Source organism: Mirounga angustirostris, unplaced genomic scaffold (assembly GCF_029215605.1).
Source record: "Mirounga angustirostris isolate CCGP_5_RB_7025 unplaced genomic scaffold, mMirAng1.0.hap1 SCAF_16, whole genome shotgun sequence".
Classification (NCBI taxonomy): domain Eukaryota; kingdom Metazoa; phylum Chordata; class Mammalia; order Carnivora; family Phocidae; genus Mirounga; species Mirounga angustirostris.
The window spans coordinates 53,562,003-53,581,574 of NW_026991724.1; the positions used below are offsets into that span (position 1 = coordinate 53,562,003).

At 51.4% G+C, this 19,572-nt stretch overlaps 1 protein-coding gene across 6 annotated transcripts in view; it reads right to left on the reverse strand.

Moving 5' to 3' along the window:
* The window catches only part of VRK3 (VRK serine/threonine kinase 3), a 39,254-nt gene extending 19,706 nt beyond the window's left edge, over positions 1-19,548 (reverse strand). Inside the window, exons 1-10 of one of the 6 annotated variants that reach the window (XM_064580358.1) lie at positions 19,097-19,532; positions 17,836-17,899; positions 16,086-16,231; positions 12,053-12,190; positions 10,851-11,129; positions 5,099-5,160; positions 3,445-3,511; positions 2,383-2,467; positions 2,030-2,135; positions 234-326 (exon numbers count right to left, since the gene is read on the reverse strand). In XM_064580358.1, the coding sequence (XP_064436428.1) occupies positions 234-326; positions 2,030-2,135; positions 2,383-2,467; positions 3,445-3,511; positions 5,099-5,160; positions 10,851-11,129; positions 12,053-12,190; positions 16,086-16,230 (975 nt within the window). In that variant the 5' untranslated portion in view covers position 16,231; positions 17,836-17,899; positions 19,097-19,532. Of the gene's footprint in view, positions 1-233; positions 327-2,029; positions 2,136-2,382; positions 2,468-3,444; positions 3,512-5,098; positions 5,161-10,850; positions 11,130-12,052; positions 12,191-16,085; positions 16,232-17,835; positions 17,900-19,017 lie in introns of all 6 variants that reach the window. The other 5 variants (XM_064580360.1, XM_045891994.3, XM_064580362.1 and 2 more) reach the window with 5 other exon arrangements.
* Between the last annotated feature and the right edge of the window lie 24 nt (positions 19,549-19,572).

Consider the following 19,572-nt stretch of genomic DNA (forward strand, 5'->3'; position numbering starts at 1 on the left):
TCTTTTCACATATTTAACCTGTGGATTTCTTTTTCTATGAACTGCTTTTCCTAACCTTTGTCCATTTTTCTACTAAGTTGTTTATCTCTTCTTATTTATTCCAAGGAGCCTTTTACATATGATGGATAGCAATCCTTTGTCTGCGGTAAGCATTGTGAGATACATGGATGTTTTGAGGCAGATGAGATCCTGGGCCCAGAGAGTCCCTAGGGTGGAGGGGACTTGGCTATTACCTGGCTCAGGTCCTTTGGATTCACAAAGATGTTCTCAGCTGTCACATTTCCATGGACGTACTCATTCTCATGGAGGAACTCCAGGGCATCCAGCTGGGGGAAGAAAGCAAGCATTTCCATGATGACAAACAGAAAGAGGCTCTGAGGCAAAGCCCAGTGAAGGAACCTCCAAGTTAGGCCTGGGGTCAGGAGGTACTACTTGTGATTGGAGGGGAGAAGGGTGTTTAAACCTTACTAATTCTGAGTGAAGCATTAGGAAGTCCACTCTTGATGACATAGCTAAGCATGTCTTCTAATTAGACTTCTGAAAAATCAGCATTAAAGGTAATACTGGTTTTCCATCTATCTCTTTTACCTATTTCTCACTTGACTGCAAACTCAGGAGGGGAAGATGTCGGTTACTTATTGCCACACTGTACCCCCCAAACCCAAAAAGCAAAACCCAACACCCACATATACTAAAGACCTCATTTCTCCCAAAGAGCAGAAATAATGTTTAGTTAAGCAATTTGTATTTCTTAGCCCTAGCTCTGACTTCTCCACTGAGCTCCAGACTCATACACTGAACTGCCTGGGTTTAGTTATATCCTGAATATATCCCCAGGCCCACCTTGACCCCAAGGCTTACCTATCCACTAGGTTCTACTTGTTCTATAAACTCTCTGTCCGACAGCCCATCTCCTCAGGACCGTCCTCTTATGCCGACCTCACCTGGCCTCCTTATCACACCCTCCAGTCCATCTACATGTGCCCCTAGGGTCTTTCTGTACCCAGAGCTGACCCTGCCTTTCCTCTGCTCCCAATCCTCCCGTGGCTCCCCAGTGCCCTCAGGACAGAGTCCTTAGCTTGGTGTTCTGCGTGATTGGTCACTATTGACCGTTCCATGCCAACCCTACCTTACCCTTTCTCCCCACACATGTCAGCACAGAGACCTTCAGGACACACCTAACAGGTCACTTTCTGGCCACTCCCAGGTCTCCAGCTATTTAAATTGGGTTCTCATATGCTCCGTTATAGCAGAGTGATATTTCTATTCAGAGAACTTTCACAGCTTGTGAAATTGTTTAATATCATCCTCTCCCACTAGACATAAAAACCATTACTCCCGGCCCCTGGGACAGTGTCTGACACCCCAGCAGCGACCTGATAAATATTTAATGAAAGGATGGATGGGGGCACCTGGGTGGCTCAGTCGTTAAGCGTCTGCCTTCGGCTCAGGTCATAATCCCAGGGTCCTGGGATCGAGCCCCACATTGAGCCCTGCATCAGGCTCCCCGCTCAGCGGGAGGCCTGCTTTTCTCTCTCCCACTCCCCCTGCTTGTGTTCCCTCTCTCGCTGTGTCTCTGTCAAATAAATAAATAAAAAATCTTAAAAAAAAAAAAAAGGATGGATGGACAAGAGAATAAATCAATGAACAAATGCCTTATGCTCCCCTCTCCTATACACACCTTTACCTAAGCTGTATCCTTGGCCTGGGATATTCTCCCCGTGTATCTCCACTCCCACTCCACCCAGCACCTTGCTATTTCCCACTCATCGCTTAGAAACAACCTCTACCAGGAAGCCCAATGGAGCCCCTCATTTTGAGGCAGAGGCCCCTTCCTCCAAGTCACACATGGGAATGTTTCTCTCTCAGGCTCTAATGGCCTACTGTGCACCTGTTCCAGTCAAGTGCTAGCCCCCAGTGTCCAGGAGAGGGAGGCATGGGCTGAATGTGTCAATGAACAAGCCGACTGATAATCTAGGACCCAGTGCACCATCCCCTGGACGGGAGCCAGCAGCTTCTAGGTACATACCAGCCGGCAGGCCATCTGGAACACAGACTTTACCGACATTACATGCTTTGGGTTGTCATCCAGGGCCGACTGAAGGCTCCTCCCCAGCATGGGAAACACCAAGAACCTGGAAGATAGGAGCATCCCAGGAGGTGGGAGAGATGACCACGGGAAGGGGCAGAATACAGGCCACCGAGGCTGGACTCTGGCTGGGTGGCTCTAAGGTCCCAGTCACGGGCAAGACCAAGGGTTCCTGATTGTGAGGGGATCAGCCTGGCTCAAAGCCGGGGAGAAGGAAGCCACAGCGTCCCCGGAATATGACACAGAGAGAAAAAATGGGACCAGCGAGGTGGCTGGCAAGTGAAGCGACTCACCTGTACTTGTCCTGGTGAATACCAAAACCGACACAGGTGGGGACGGCCAGTAGGGGGACTGTGTTCAGCTTCTTCCACTTGTTCACTGCGGGAGGCAGGGGAGCGAGAGATCAGAGCACCCTGGTCCCGGGGCCCACGGCCCGTTCTCAGGGCAGAATCAGAGAGTGCCTGAGCCCAGGCCAGACTGTCAGGCTCCTGGTCAGAGATGCCACCTCTGTGGGTGGGTGACAGCGGGGTGGTGACAGGGGGCGCATCACTGACCTCTGACTGTAACCTACATCTGCAAGGACAGGGGGTGAGCCTGGCCGAAGCATATACAAATCTGGCATGCAAGGGACAAGGACAACAGAGTGACCTCTGAATTCACATGTATCATTAGTAAGGTCAGGAAATGTCTCAACGGGTCATGGCATCAATCAGAGGTCTGCCCGACTCCCAGGATCTCAGTTGGATGGTACAGAGCCAGTGGTGTGCTGATAAAAGTTTAATGACTGGCTGTCCAGGGAAAAACAGCGCTGACTGCTCGTGTTTGCCGATTTTTGTGGTGTGAACACTTCCCACCATGGCCCATTTCAGGCCATGGATCTGAGATCACAGATTGTGGAGCTGGGAGAGACACCAGCACGCCATCATATGGTATTTTCGCCAAGCAGATACAATGGATGTGAGCAATGGATGAGGTCTGTGTTCCAGATGGCCTGCTGGCTGCTACGTACCTGGACAAACAATTAGGAAGTGAAGAGTTTTGAGGATCTGAATATTTACTATTGATCTTAACATAATGTATTTGATTGTAAGTTGATGTAGTTAATTTTAAATAATGAGTCTGTTTAGCGACTGCCTTGTGGTCCTGAAAATCGAACGCTTGGCTCTCCAGAGCTGGTAGTCGGCCTCAGCCCGTGCTGTCTGTCTTCTGAGGCCTAAAGCCTGACGGACGACGGGGCACATCTGGGCCTGTAATGTCATCCCCACCTTTCCCACCCCTTCAGGGGGAAGCTAGCTGTTCTGACCAAGCTAGTAGCCCCAACTCTCTCCCCCTTTTCCCATTTCCCTGCAGAATACCTTGCAAAGGCTTGGCGGCCCGCTGGAAGAAGTTCTGCTCGTTGAACAAGCGCCCATCCTTGGCATCCTAGTTGGGAATGGCAGGGGGAGAAGGCTGTCACAGCGGAAGTTCTTAGACAAGGTCGTCACTAGCCACGCATCATCCCAGGTTAATGCCAGCAACCGCCACCATGACCCCCACATCAGAACCAAATTCCCTAGGGTGCTGCATGTGAACACATGATCTCCCACTGCCCAGATTCCTCTTCTTTTATGCTAGGATCCGCAAGTTTTCCTAGGCATGTGGCCTTCAGCTAGAAACTACATTTCCCAGCCTCCCTTGCAGTGAAGAATGACCCTATGACCAACTTCTGCTCTATAGAGATGTAAGCAGATGAGATGTGGGCGGCTTTCGGATTATGCCCTCAAAGGGCTGGGCATGCTCTCCCTTTCCTCTTCTGTTCCAGTTGGCTGGAATGCAGAGGAGATGGCAGGAGCTGGGGCAGCCACCTCAGCCCATGAAATGGAGGTTATATACAAGTGGTACAGCTGGTTTCTTAAGAGGACAGGGTTAAAGAGAGCTAGGTTCAAATCTCAGCTTGCCATTCACTCCTTCTTTGTACAAAGCACCTATTATGTGCTGAGTATTCTACTGGCATTGGAGATACAGCAGTGAACAAAGCAACTTGCATGCTGCGTGTCCCTGGGCACGTGATCAAGTCCCCATTTCCTCATATGTTAAATGGGGGGAGTTAAAAGTAACTACCTCCCAGACTTGCTTGTGAGACTCAGCCCAGGGCTGGGCACAGAACAGGCTCTCTCTCTCTCTTTTAATTTTTTAAAATTTTATTATTCTTATGATTATTTTTTCAGAACAGGCTCTCAATAAGCAGGTGCCATTACTCATCTGCAAGCCTGGCTCCAGAGCCCACTCACGCAGCCCCCCGTCTAGGGCCATGGTGGTGGGGCACCAGGACTGGCTGCCCCGGTGTTTTGGGGGGGAGGGGTGAGAAAATCTGAATAAATGAAGGGAAGAAAATAAGTCACCCGTAAGTCCAGCTCTTAGGGATAATGATAAGGCTACTAACCAGGACGATATACACTCTTATTAGACTCTTCCTCTATGATGAGGGATGCGACTCGCCCGCCTGGCTGCTCTCTTTCTTGGTTGGTTGATTTTCCCTTTGGGCCCCCCTCGAGTGCATGTTTCCTGTGTGCTAAGGTTGTGCATGATTTCACAGACTCCTCAAGTGCGGGGACCCCATCTGATTGCTTGTCTGATGGGCCCCATCACCCAGCACAGTGATATATAGTAGATGACCAAGAAATACACACTATGAGACAGATAGGCAAGTGGGGCACACAATGTGGATATTGGGGCTCCCTCGCCCAGATGAGGAAACTCGGCCCCAGGAGGGGAGAAGGCACTTGACCAGACTGCATAGGCAGACAGCACCAGAACCAGGGCGCGGGGTGGACCTCGTGGCAGCTTCCGAGGCCCTCAGTGATAAAGAACCTGAGGCTGGAGGGAGATGTGCCGGGCCCAAGATCCCACTGCCCCCCCGCAGGCCAAGGCAGGGCTCTGCAGCCTGTGCCAGCCCTCAGAGAGGCCCGGAAGTTGAAGGTGCCCAAGCCGCAGGCCCTCCCCCTTGGCACCGCCCCGGGGGATACTCACGAGTTTAAGCGAGAATGTCTGTTTCTGACTTGACTTGCAGGCGAAGGTGGAGATAGCCTCAGCTGTGGGTGGACAAAACGAGCCAAGTTATTATCTACAGGGAAGACAAGAGTCATGGTCCTCAAACTTCCGGGTAACGAGTGGCACTTCTGTTTCTCTGGTTCCCTCGGGGTCAAGTGTATTCTTGGCTTTCAAGACCCCTTCCTTCCTATTTTCTTTTCTCTTTTTTTTTAAAGATTTTATTTATTTATTTGACAGAGATAAAAGGAGAGCACAAGTAGGCAGAGCGGCAGGCAGAGGGAGAAGCAGGCTTCTCCCGGCTTGATCCCAGGACCCCAGGATCATGACCTGAGCTGAAGGCAGCCGCTTAACCGACTGAGCCACCCGGGCGCCCCCCTTCCTATTTTCAAACAGGTTCTTGTTTTTTTTCTTTGTTGATATTCAGCTACATAAAAAAGGTTATTGACAAGAAGGCCCGACTGCTCTCCTTGGAAAGACTTGCTTACAAGGGTGGCCCTTGGCTGGGTCTGAGAAGGGATCCAGCATTCTCTAACAATAAGAGGGGCCCCCTGTGCCCAAACTATCATGCTGAACAGCTGCTTTCCTTCTGGGAGTCTAGAATTTTGGTACGTTCTAGGCAGGGTGCGCCTATGTGACCAGCTCTCAGTAAAAACCCTGGGTGCTGAGTCTCTCAGGAGTATCTCTGGTAGACATACTACACGTGCTGTCACACCTTCTTGCGCAGCCTGTGTGACTCCACGGGGAGAGGACTCCTGGAAGCTGGTGCTGGTCTCCCCCAGACTTCATGTGTCCTTCCCCCCATTGCCTGTGCTGTGTCCTTTTGCTGCAATGAATCGTGGCATGAGAACAGCTACGTGCTGAGGCTTGTGGATGGGTCCTCTCTGTGAATAACTGAGCCTGGGGGGTGGTCCTGGGGGCCCCCAACACACCAGCTTTTTGCATTTGTCTACACATATGGGGAAGTACAGATGCAGATCCCGTGCGAGGAAGGGCTTGTTGCCCCAGCCCCGCCCACCCGGGGAGCGCCATCACAAGTAGCCTTCAGTCCCTCAGCGGTCCACTCAGCTGCAATCCCGGGGTGGCCCATATCCAACAGGTTTTCAAGGGGGATATAAAGGCCCAGCTGTGTTGGCCAGACACAGAACCATGCTGAAGGACCACTCCCGCTCCAGAGTCCCCGTGGGGCCGGCTGAGGCTATAGGGCTGGGCTGCACCCACCATCCACCTCCTTCTTCCCCTCTGCCTCATAAACACTCTGCACGTTCGTCCCATTCTGTTCAGTTACCAACCCCATGCTAAGTGTGGGCTTTACACAGATGGTTTCCCTTTAAGGTCTACTACGATGTTATTATTACTGCGCTCGCTGTCGTCAACGCCACCTGCTGGAGTAGATGAGAGAGGCGGGTCAGAGAAGCCAAGGGACACACTGGGCCACCAACTCTCTGTGTGACTTCGCACGAGGTGCTAGACCTCTCTGGGCCTCTACTGCCACGTCTGTGAAATAGGAGTGATGAAGCCTGCCCCCGGGGTTGGACGCAAGGGTGCAGACGGGCCAGCAGGAACGATCACGGTAGGGGCTGAGTGTGCATCATAGCTAGCTTCCTCCTTCAAACGCACCACTCGATGAACCCACCGGCCCCAGAGCCGAGCACAAGCCTGGCTCACAGGAACCCACCGGCCCCAGAGCCGAGCACCAAGCCTGGCTCAATGTGTGGCAGCTCTCTAAATATCGTAAGTAGCACAAGGGCCCACCGCCACTGAGTGGCAGAGCCGGCTCCGCCTCGCTCATCCAGAGCCCATGAGCTGAAACACTATAGTCCATCCCCGCGGCTCTCTGAGTCCTCACTCCTTTCTCTCGTCTTTCCTACTCCTTAATCATCCAGGTTGGTGTGGTCTAGGATGCTGAGCTGACGGACAGGGAGGTGAGAGTTACCCATTGTTGCTCTCAAGAAGCACTGGTTGGAGCAGGGTCGGAGCCCAGGGTTTACAAATTCAGGGCCAAGGGTGACCTGAGTCCAGTCTATAAGAGGGAAATGTGTCAAGGGCTCAGATCTCAGGGTACCGAGGGGTGCTTTCCAGCTACAAGAAGTGGGCTTGGAGAGATCGTCAGCAGGTGTCTGGAGCTCACTGTGGCACCTCTCACGAATACTAACCCTGCTCAGAGTTCCCGCACGGGTGGGTGACAGGTACACGCCTGACGCTCAGAAGCAAGCAGGAAGAGCTGGTAACTTAAATACGATCCCCTGCACTACTCTGCAGATCATGAAGGGCTTTTCTCTTCTGCTTCTCTAACTGGCCCTCCTGCCAATAGCCCGGGGTGCTAGCTGGGCCATTCCCATTATAGAGGGGAGCCAACAGAGGCCCAGGAGGGGCAGTGCGCTTGGCCAATGGCTCCTGTAGGGCCTGGCTTTCAACCCAGAGCTCCAGACTCTGTGACCTAGGGAGACCCCTGTCTCATGCACATCTGATACATGGAAAGTCCCTACGTGCTCCCAATGCTGACAAGGGCATAGCAGGCGAGCAGGGGGACACCCCCAACTGCCAGAAGATGAGCGATGTTGAACCTGGAGCGAGAAAGCTGCTCTGGGATCCATCATGACCAGAACAGCGACAGGAAGCACTTGTACCGTGCTTGCTGCTTTCCTGTGCATTGGTCCACCCATGTGGCTTTCCCAACAACGACCCTGCGAGGTCAGTACTATTTTTTTTTTTAAGATTTTATTTATTTATTCATGAGAGACAGAGAGAGAGAGAGAAGCAGAAGGAGAAGCAGGCTCCCAAGGAGCAGGGAGCCCGATGCGGGGCTCGATCCCAGGACCCTGGGATCATGACCTGAGCCGAAGGCAGACGCTTAACCGACTGAGCCACCCAGGCGCCCATGAGGTCAGTACTATTATCATCCCATTCTGCAGGTGAGGAAACTGAGGCATAAGGTCATGACATCACTTGAACCTGAACGAGGTCAGACAACTAGCTGCCAGCAGAGGCAGGGGACAGCTCACAAGGTCCGGCTACACTCTCCCACCTCCCTTCGAGGGGAGGGCTTGCTGGAGACTCTGGGCACCCCACACCCCCTCTCACTGCCAGCAACGCTAGGGTCTTGATGCTTCCTGTTCCTGTTCCTGGGTTTCTAGCCTCTGAGTTTTTGCCTATGCCCCGCCTTAGTCTAGCATGCCCATCTCTGCCCTAACTTCTTTGTCCCAGTTTGGAAGGTGCTTAATAAAATTGTAGTGCTGGGGAGCCTGGACGGCTCAGTTGGTGGAGTGTCTGATTCTTGGTTTCGGCTCAGGTCGTGATCTCACGGTCGGGGAGTCAAGCCCTGCTCTGGGCTCCACGCTCAGTGGGGATCTGCTTGACATTCCCTCTCTCCCTCTCCCGCTGCTCCTCCCCCACTCGTGTGCACTCTCTCTCAAATAAATAAATCTTTAAAAAAATAAAATCAAATCACAGCGCTTCCACCTGACGGTTAGCAACTGATGGAGTCTCCCCATAGCTGGAGGCATGTTTGGGATGGCCTGACTCAGTGGGTCTCAGTCACTCTCAGTGGGCATCCGACAGTGCCTGGAGATAGTTTCAGTTGTCACAATAGGGGGAGGGGAGGGGTGTTACTGGTGTCTAGTGGTTTTTCTAGTGGTTTCTAGCGGTTCTCCCAAACTGTTCTGGGGAGATAGGGAGGATGACATCATAACTCAGGAGCTGACAAGGAAAAGAGTGCCAACTCACAGGGCTGCATGAGTAAGGGAGTAAGATGAGCTGATTGGTGGGATGAACTGAGGACGGGGCACAGAGTGGGTCAACAGTGTCAGCGGCTGTGAAAAAAAAAAAATCCCAATTCTGGCTGCTGTTGTTGTTTAACTGTTACTGTTTTTTGTGTTTTGTTTTTTTTTTTTAAAGATTCTATTTATTTGACAGAGAGAGAGATAGCGAGAGCAGGAACACAAGCAGGGGGAGTGGGAGAGGGAGAAGCAGGCCTCCCGCAGAGCAGGGAGCCCGATGTGGGACTTGATCCCGGGACCCCAGGATCATGACCTGAGCCGAAGGCAGACGCCCAGCAACTGAGCCACCCAGGTGCCCTAACTGTTACTGGTTTTAACTACAGGACATAAAACTGCACCACTTGACTGGTGCAAGCTGGCAGAGGAGAAAGGCGATGTGCCCGGGGGCGACTCGGCCCTGGGACACATGCAAACGCGCTCCGCAGCCCTTACGAACCCTACTCCCCACCCCAACAGTGGCCCATGCCCATCTGGCACTTCCAAATCAAAGATTTCTGAGCAAAATCCAGATTTCTGGCCTTTCCTGCAAACTCAGAAGATCTCGGAGCCAGATCTCCGGCTGCTTATTGACATCTCCGGGACTCGTGTCCCTCCTCTAGGCCACGGGGACAGTGACAGTGCTGGTGTCCACCGTGAGTTAGGAAGTACGAAGACAACACTCACGGCAGCACTAGTCTTCACGGCCCAAAGCGGGAACAATCCACACGTCCGCCAACCAACCGGTAAATGGGGAAACCGAACACGATACACATACACCGAGTATTGTTCAGCCACAAGGCGGAATGAAGTTCCGACAGACGCTATGATGTGGATGGGCCTTGAAAACATCATGCTGGGGGAAAGAAGACAGATGCAAGATCTGAAACGTCCACAACAGAGAAACCCAGAGAGATAGAGAACAGTTAGCGGATGCCCGAGGCTGGGACGAGAGGGACGGGGAGCGAGTGCTTCGGTACAGGGCTTCCTTTCGGGGTGATGGGAATGTTCTGGAACGAGATTCGAGTGATGGCTGCACAGCACCATGAATGGACTATATCCCACTGAACTGCAGATTTTAAAATCGTCAATTTCATGTTATGTGGCTTTTATCTTAATTAAAAAAACGACAAAACCTCCCACAAAGCACTTAGAGCACAGTGTGGCCTTGAATAAGCACTTGATAAACATTGGGTTGGTTAATACTAATACTTCCAGCACAGCTCTTTTTTTCTTCATTGTAACAAGGTGTCTGACTCGTTTTTTAATGTTTGAGGACACCAGCCTCTAAACCAGGTCCTGCCTCTTCCTCTCCGGCCCCACATCTGGGCAGGCTGATAAGCAAGCCTGGCGGGGGGGGCTCCCTCCTTGGCTGCTGGTGGGAGATGCAAATCATGGGAGGCCCTGCCCCCAGAGCAGGAACCCTCACTCTGGCCCCACCCCTTAAACAAATAAAAACCCAAACCAGGCGCCTTTCCTTCCTCTCCTCAGGGGGGTGAAGAACTGCTTTCCCCCAGAAACCTCAATTATGCAAGCAGTTAGTCACACGTATCTTCCATCACCACTCTCAACATTCAAACCAAATTTTAGGGGGAGGGGGTTCCATGCCGCCTCTGCAGGACAGACAGAACACTCATCATCATCCTTTTCATTCAGCCACCCTGGGCCTGCACTCCCCCACGACGAAGGTGGAGGTGGGGAGTGCCTCTTTACACAGGGCACAGGCTTTCCAGTTGGCCACAGTCCCCACCATTCCCAATTGTTCGTTCTCGGACTCCTGCACACATTTACCCTACCTGCCCAGCCCCTGTGGGTGGGTAGCTCTGCAGTCCCAAGTCTACAAGAAAGCTGTCCAGAGGCAGGTCTGCAGCTGGGAGATGGCTTCCATTTCCATTCTCAAAAAGGTGTTCCCCTCCCCTTGCCCTGGCTCAAAGACACCCCGGCCGAGCCCAGTGCCTGCCGGCCTGCGGACAGTGTACCTTTATAGAGAATGCCCTGGTCGTCCCTGGTCTGGAGGGGTCCCAGCTTCCAGTGCCGCCCATTCTTGTCTGTCACCACCGTCCCTGTGGGCAGAGCCTCAAGTGAGGTAGTCACCCGGCTCCGCTTCAGTGTCTGCGGGCTTTGCTTGGTCGCCTGTGGGCTTCGCTTGGTCGCCTGCGGGCTTCTCTTGGTCGCCTGTGGGCTTCGCTTGGTCGCCTGCGGGCTTCGCTTGGTCGCCTGTGGGCTGCTTTTGGGGGTTGGGGGTCTGCTCCAGGACCCTGCAGGAGGATGGTCAGAATAAAGAAAAAGCAGCATCCAGGAGAGAAAAGTTGGATGGGTAATAGGACAATGCTTGTCATACAGTTCATTTATTCATTTGCTCATGCAACACATGCTTCCTGGGACCTTTCATGAGTCAGGTCCTTGTGTGATAAAGCTGGAGATCCAGACATGACTCAGACTTGGGCCCTTCCCTTGGGAGCCCCTAATTTGGTCGGGGAGTCTGACCTGGACACAGCTGGTCAGAACTGAGTCTGAAACAGGGCAGTAAAGAGGAATATGAGAGACTGATAATGCCTTGAGAAGTCAAGAGAGGCTTCTGGGAGGAGGGGACATTTGAGTTGGATCTTGTTGGATGAGCAGAAGTTTACCAAGGGGAAAAAAGACATTCCAGACACTCAACCAAAGACATCCTGAAACAGGACCTGGCCTTGTGCTGAGTATAAAGAAGGTTCGGAAATTTGTTAGACAGAGACCCTGCCCTTGAGGGGCTCCCAGGCTGGCAAGAGAATGGGATGGCATGGTGAGGAGAGAGGTGTGGACACAAGAAAGGATATTATCTACTCCATTCCTCCCCCCACCATCCACCCAAGGCACAGAACAGCAACAGGCAGAGGGGTCTGGAGCATAACAAGGGATGGAGGGGAGGCACCGAGGGCTGTGACTTTAGATCCAAGGGCCCCCTACAAAGGAGATGGGCACATGGTCCTCAAGACTCCCATGCTTGCTGGCTGGCACCAGGCCTATGCAGATGAGTCTACCTGGTCTCCGCCCATGCAGGACTTTCAGTCCATCAAGTGAGGCAGAAAGGATGAGGGTCCAGGCGGGGTAGGGGATCCCTGAGCAGGGGAACAAAGCCCCAAACTGTCCAACAACCCACCTTTTCCCCATTGAGTCAGGCCAGATTGACCCCAACTCTCACCTTTGGATCTCACAGTACCTTTAGACCCAGAACTGTCACCAACCAAGCAGCAGGATGATGAGGGGGAGGTGACAGAGCTGGACCATTTCACTCTCTTGGAAGGGATTTCAGGACTGGCACTGCTCTGTCTCCTTGAGCCTAGAGGAAGGGAGATCGGATGCAGACTGGGATTACAAAGGCCTTTTCCAGGAACCTCTAAACCAAGAACCCTGAGGGCACATTTGACCACTCTCTTCCCTCTGACCCTAGAGTCAAGCCTTGCTTCTCCTGTCACCTAAATATCTAAGCAAACTGTCCCTTCATTTTAGTTATGTTTTTTTCCTCCTTGGGTCTTGGTGTCTCGTGTGTCTTTTATCGCTTTGTCATTCTGCTCTCTACTAGGCAATTTCTTCGAACCTATCTTCCACTTCACTAATTCTCCCTTCAGCTGTGTCTGGTTGGCAGTTAAACCATCCAGTGAGTTTCTGGTTGCCACAATGATGTTTGTTTTTATCATTGGAGGTTTGATTTGGTTCTTTTTCAAATTGATTTGGTTCCTTTTCAATTCTAACTTCTGCTTCTTCACTGTATTTTGAATTTCTTCTTTTATTTCTTTAAACATGTTAAATGTGTTTTGGATGTATTCTCATCTGTTAATTCTGAGGTCTCTGGTCATTGTGGGTGTGATTCTATAGTTTGTTGTTTGTCCTGACACTGGCCTTTTCCTGGTGTCTTTTTTTTTTTTTTTAAGATTTTATTTATTCATTTGAGAGAGACAGTGAGCAAGCAAGAGAGCACAAGTGGCAGAGGGAGAGGGAGGGGCAGACTCCCTGCTGAGCAGAGAGCCTGATGTGGGGCTCAATCGCAGGACCCTGGGATCATGACCTGAACTGAAGGCAGACGCCCAACCGACTAAGCCATCCAGGTGTCCTTCCTGGTGCCTTTTGATTGACTGGGAGCTCCTGGTCCTAAGAGAATTCTCTAAGGCAGAGGCAGAGGGAGAGAACCTCAAGCAGACTCTTTGCTGAGCATGGAGCCTGACTTGGGACTCCATCTCACGACCCTGAGATCATGACCTGAGCTGAAATCAAGAGTCGGGTGCTTAACTGACTGAGCCACCCAGGCACCCCCTAAGGCCTGTCTTTAAAGGGTATTCCCCAAGAGAAGGTTTGCCTCTGTTGGAGAGGGGCACCCATACCTCATTGCTTTTACACTAACTTTCCCGCTTGGGTTTTTCTGGGGGCTACACATATCAGTACAAATTCTGGCCCCAAACTGGTGAGGATGTGAGTTCTTGGTTAGGAATTCTCAGAAAGGACATTCTTTTTTTTTTTTTTTTTTTAAAGATTTTATTTATTTATTTGAGAGAGAGAATGAGAGAGAGCACATGAGAGGGGGGAGGGTCAGAGGGAGAAGCAGACTCCCCGCTGAGCAGGGAGCCCGATGCGGGACTCGATCCAGGGACTCCGGATCATGACCTGAGCCGAAGGCAGTCGCTTAACCAACTGAGCCACCCAGGCGCCCCTCAGAAAGGACATTCTTCCATCTTTCACTCACAACCAAGGCTGAGACAGACAAATGTCTTCACCAACTTTCTCTGTGGAACTTTTGTGGTTGTTGTTGTTCCAGTTTACCCACTGAGGAGTCCCGGATTTTAAGTTTTCCAATCTCACCTCTTGCACTGTTCAGGCCATAAGTTTTGTCTCTTATACTCCATTAAAACCCAGGCTCGAAACCACCAGTGCCTGGCAAACAGTCCAGGACCACCACCATCCACAGCACGCACTCAGCCCCGTGGGTCTGTGTTTTCTTACTGTTTCTCGTTTCTGCGGAATTCACTCACTGAGTGATAGGACCCACTCAGCCCTGCTTTTCAAAACAGAGACTTTATATTTTCCAGCATTTTGTGGTGTGCTGAACCTTAAGGGGCTTTTGCCGATCATTTAGTCTGCCGTATTACTAAAAACAGAAGTCTTCTTTCAGTTGCTGCTAACTTAACTAGCATGGCTGGTTCCTGGACTGCTGGAATGAATGGCTTCCTTTTTTTTTTTTTTAGAGAGAGCGAGCATGCGAGTGCAAGGTGGGGGGAAGGGCAGAGGGAGAGAGAGAATCTTAAGCAGGCTCTGCAACGAGTATGGAGCCCAACACGGGGCTCCATCTCACAACCCTGCCATCATGACCTGAGCCAAAATCAAGAGTGAGACACTTAACTGACTGAAGCACCCAGGCGCCCCCACTTCCCATGTTCCAGAGAGGTCTTTTCAAAATACAATCATATTGTATCTCTCACTTGGTAGAAACCCTCCACCGACTACATCAGTGATTATTAACCTTACCCATGGTCTACATAGCCCTGCCTGTCTACCCCCAGTCAAGATGTCTGTCTGTATTTTTCCAACATACATGACTCCTCCCACCACATGGCCTTTCCCTTTACCATGCCCCAATGCCTGGAACTCTTGTGACTCCTTCACCTCGACCCCATTCTTCACTTACCTAACTTTTATCATCCCTTGGTCTTGGCTTAAATATTACCCACTGAGGGAGGCCTTCCTTGATCCCCCCAGAAACAAAGCTCCCTTATGTGGGTTCCATGGTCCATCCATTTCCCTTCTGTTATCATATGCTCTCCTGGTAGTTGCTTATTCAATGTCTGTTTGCCCTACTGGCTTCCAAAAGCTCTGAGAAACCAGACACTGGGCACGTGTCATGTGTGTTACTACCTCCCTGGGACAGACAGCACCTAAGTACACAGTAGGCGGTCCATGTATATTTGTTGCCTGATGACTGGGTGAATGAATAATGAACTGAGTCCTAGGTTAGCATTAAAGAAGGCTGTGGTTAAAACTCAGGCTCTGGGGGCACCACTGGTTAAGTGTCCGACTCTTGGCTTCGGGTCAGGTCATGATCTCAGGGTTGTGAAATCGAGTCCTGAGTCAGGCTTTGTGCTCAGCAGAGTCTGCTTGAGATTCTCTCCCCCTGCTCATGCTTGTGCGAGCTCTCTCTCTCCCTCTCTGAAATAAATAAATAAATCTTAAAAAAAAAACCCTCAGGCTCTGAACTCAGTGAAGGTAAATACTGTTTGCAGCTGTCTGGAATGCAGATAAAATATTGGAGATGAAAAGCTATCTTGAAAACTCAAGGCAATAAGCATGGGGGGGGGGAACCCATCTCCTCAGGATGGCTGAGTAGAAAGACAGGAGGAACCTGGGTCCCTTGTGGCATCACAGGGACACCATTCCTCCACTGGACTGGTCCCTGCAGACTTTTTTAGTATGAAAAAAATAAACCCATTCTTTTTTTTTTAAACTCTTGAGGAAGCATTTTTCTGTTACTTGCAGCCAAATGCAATCTCAAATGATAAAATGTCATGTACGCCAACTTCCTTCTGTGGCCTTCAGACAAGTAAACTCACTTTGATTTTTCAATGCAGGACCTGTGGTTGGGCTTCCCATTGGCCAGGACCTACAGCTGATATTTCATTCATTCAGTCCAGTGAGATTTCTCAGCACCCAACTCTGCCAGGTCTTGGATGCCAAGCAAGACAGCAGTGAGAGGTGAAGGATTGGGCATCGATTTTGAAGGGAGAGCGGACAAGATTTGCCAGAGGGCTGAAGTTGTGGGGTGGAAGAGAAAGAGGACTGAAGGATAATGACTGCAGGGTCTGGTCTAAGAAACTGGATTACCACTCCACGACTCATAGTCTACAGAAGAGACAGATAGGCAGGCGGCACTCACATCAGGAGCTCAGCTCTGGGCATGTGTGGAGATGCGTATGGGACACACAACAGGTGTTGCAGGCAATCTGATATGCACATATGAACCTGGATTTCAGGGGAGGAGTCCAGGCTGGAGACAGAAACGTGTGAGTTGTCAACTTGAAAGCCACGAGGCCAATCAGATGCCAAGAAACTGAGTGTAGACAGAGCCTGAGTCCTGGGCAGCTCCGGGATCAATGCAGGGTCAGACAGCCTGCAAAGGCGACTGTCCTCCCTCCCCAAATGCACGCGCACACACACACGCACTCATCATCCCTCAGAGGCCTGGTTCTTACCTTGGCAGGATGACGTAATCGGTCTGACAAGGGTCTGGGGGCTTTCATGCTCAAAACATGGCTCAGACAAAGGTTTTCCGCAGTAGGGGCAGAATCTGAATGCTGCTTCCATACTTTTGCCACAGTCTGGACAGAAGGTGATCATGCTAGGAAACAATGGGTGGAGGGAGGGAACAGGAAGCTGAAAGCGAAACTGAATGCACCACCAGTGAGTCATCTGAGCTCCCCGAAGTGACGAGATTGCAAGAGGGAGGTAAGTTATCCCATTGGAACAGACTCTCTTAGGAAGTGGCCACTTCGGAAATGAGTTCCTGCCCACCGCATCCGGCCTCTAGCCACGCATCTCTCCTTCGTGGCCCAGGGCGGGTAAAAAGCAGAAAAATGCAACGTGAAATTGCAGGTTTCACAGGAGACACGGGAATGCCTCGGAGTCCACGGAAGTCGTGCAGGAGATTTGCTCCAGTCACGGGAGCACGGAGGGTCTCCCGCCATTATCCGTGATGTTCATTTTTTGACACACACGATAGGGATCGGAGAGACAGCGAACGTTCGCCAATCAGCCACATGCTCCCCTACACTTCCCGGGCTCCCCCTGCCCCCACCCTGCAGTTAGATTGGGGCCACATGACTAGTTCTGGCCAATGGCGTGTGAGTGGAAGTCACTTCCAGCTGAGGCAGTTAAGAGCTGGACGGCCTCCTCCGTCCGCCTGTCCACAGCATGGAGGCCTCTGGGAGCCACATGCTCCGGGTGGCATAGCTGCAAGATGGAAGAGGGTGGCCTGGTCCACACTGGAATCTCATGATCAGCAAATGGAACTTATGTTGCATGAAGCCACCAGGCCTTTACAGTCTGTTAAAGCTATACAGCCCGTCTTATCCTGACATACTTAGACACATTATCCTCTAGGCCTTGCGTGTCTCTGGAATATTTCCTAATACTTGTAAAAATCAAAACCAAAATCACACACAGAGCCCATTACAAATGAGGACAGGGCAGAAGTATTCATTTGCTTGGACTGCCGTCCCTAAACACCACCCACTGGATGGTTTCAATGACAGGAATTTATTTTCTCAGAGTTGTTTTTTCTTTTTTTTAAAAGATTTTATTTATTTGACAGAGAGAGACACAGCGAGAGAGGGAACACAAGCAGGGGGAGTGGGAGAGGGAGAAGCAGGCTTCCTGTGGAGCAGGGAGCCCGATGTGGGGCTCGATCCCAGGACCCTGGGATCATGACCTGAGCCGCAGGCAGACGCTTAACTGAATGAGCCACCCAGGCGCCCCTATTTTCTGAGTTTTGGAGGCTAGAAGTCTGAGATCAAGGTGTGAGAATGGGGCGTCTGGGGGCTCGGTTGGCTAAACGTCTGCCTTCAGCTCAGACATGATCCTGGGGTGCCGGGATTGAGCCCCGCATCCGGCTCCCTGCTCAGCGGGGAGTCTGCTTCGCCCTCTCCCTCTGCCCCTCACCCCTGCTCATGCTCTCTCTCTCAAATAAATAAATAAATAAATAAATAAAATCCATGGCAGTTTTAAGTGGCTTTGCTTTGTGTGGAATTTTCCCCAGTGCCAAGTGCCTTGGCTAAAGACGGCCTCTAGGATGGGGCAAGAGCCTAACTCAGTGATCCTGCCACGCCCATGATAACCTTCCTCCTGGGAGTGAAGTCTGAGAGCAGGAACATCGAGTAGATGAAACAGGAGCAAGCTGTGGATGGTGAAAAGGCCTTAAGGGGCATGTCCCTGAGGGGATGGTACCTTTTATGGGGTCACAGTCTGGCCCTCAGATTCACTGGGCTGGCAAATCCATCTTAACAGTATCCTGTAAGTGAATAAAAGTGGAGAGGTTGACTCAGGCCCACTTCACATATGAGTGGAAGATAATGGTTACTGTTTATTGATCATTGGCGACATAGCCAGCATGTGCTAAGTTCATTCATTCATTCATTCATTCAGTAATCATTCACTGAACTCCTGATATGTGCTAACCACTGAGGATACAGCAGCGAAGGCAACAAACAGACTCTTGACCTGAGAAAGTTCACATTCTAGTGGCAGAAAAGGAAATTAATAAACAAATGAGCAACTGTTTAATAGGTCAGATGAAGGTAGTGCTAGTCAACACTCAAGAAATATGGATGCAAGAAGGGAGTCTCAAAGTGAAGTCACCTGTCCAAGGTCACATGGCTAGGACTTAAACCCAAGGCTCCAACACTCAGGGGTCTTTATCATCCATTCACCCATTTATTTTATTTATTCAACAAATATTTACTGAACATCTGCTATGTGTTAAGAATTGCGTCCCTCCGGGGCGCCTGGGTGGCTCAGTCGTTAAGCGTCTGCCTTCGGCTCAGGTCATGATCCCACGGTCCTGGGTTCGAGCCCCACATCGGGCTCCCTGCTCAGCGGGAAGCCTGCTTCTCCCTCTCCCACTCCCCCTGCTTGTGTTCCCTCTCTCGCTGTGCCTTTTTCTGTCAAATAAATAAATAAATAAAAATCTTTAAAAAAAATAAAAAAAAACAACTTAAAAAAAATTGCGTCCCTCCTAGAATATTCTCAGCCACAGCACAGCAAAAGAGCTAAGGGCTGGACTCCACCTCCCCGCAGGAGGGACAGGTGTCCAGATGACCAGGATTCGCCTAGGCCCCGCCCTCCAAAGCAACCAGGGATGACACAGTGCCAAGGAGGGGCATCTGTCAAGCTCCCCACTAGCTCCGCCCACCTCCGTCGTAGTCACGACTACCAAGAGCCCACAGTGGCTTGCAGGGGTCGCAAGGGTAGGTCGCTTATCCCGGCGACCAGAAGTTTCTTTCATCGAGACCCCAGCCCCCGGGGACTCTGTCTCCCAGAAAGGATCGTGCTGACGTCACAGGCACCGCCACTGGACTGTGGTTAGTGGATCGGGAGACCTCCTCCTGCTCCGCCTCACTTTCCCCTCACCTCTGAACTCTGTTAGCGGGATGGGGAGCCAGACGTCCGCGGCCAAATTCTCCGACCCTTCCCGGAGAGTAGGACTCACCTTCTTAGCTGTCCCGCGCAAACTTCCGGGTGGCGGAACGGGCTGCGCGCGCATCCTCCACCCGGAGGGAGGACAGCGCCCGCGCAGGCGCTGCTGACCGCCAGACCGCCCTCGGGTCGTGCCGGGGAGGGATTATTTCCTCATCGTCCATCCCAATTCCACCCTCTTTTGGAAGGCTCCTGGTTCTATTGCGCATGTGCCAATTTGGAGCCAATCGTAAGGAGGGATGAACTACGAGGCATCTCTCCACCTATCAGAGAGAGGTCATATTATCATTTTTCCCCCCTCAACTCCGCCCCTTACTTCCAAGCGTCTTTTCAGGAAATGCCTTCTCAACGCGTTTCCATGGCAACCCTCTGTCGCCTTCAGGCCGGAGTGCGCTGATTAGATTGTCGTTCAACAGGGTAAAAACTGGACTACAATACCCACACGCCACCTGGTCCCGATTTTGTTTCTACTCTATTTCCCAGAGTGCT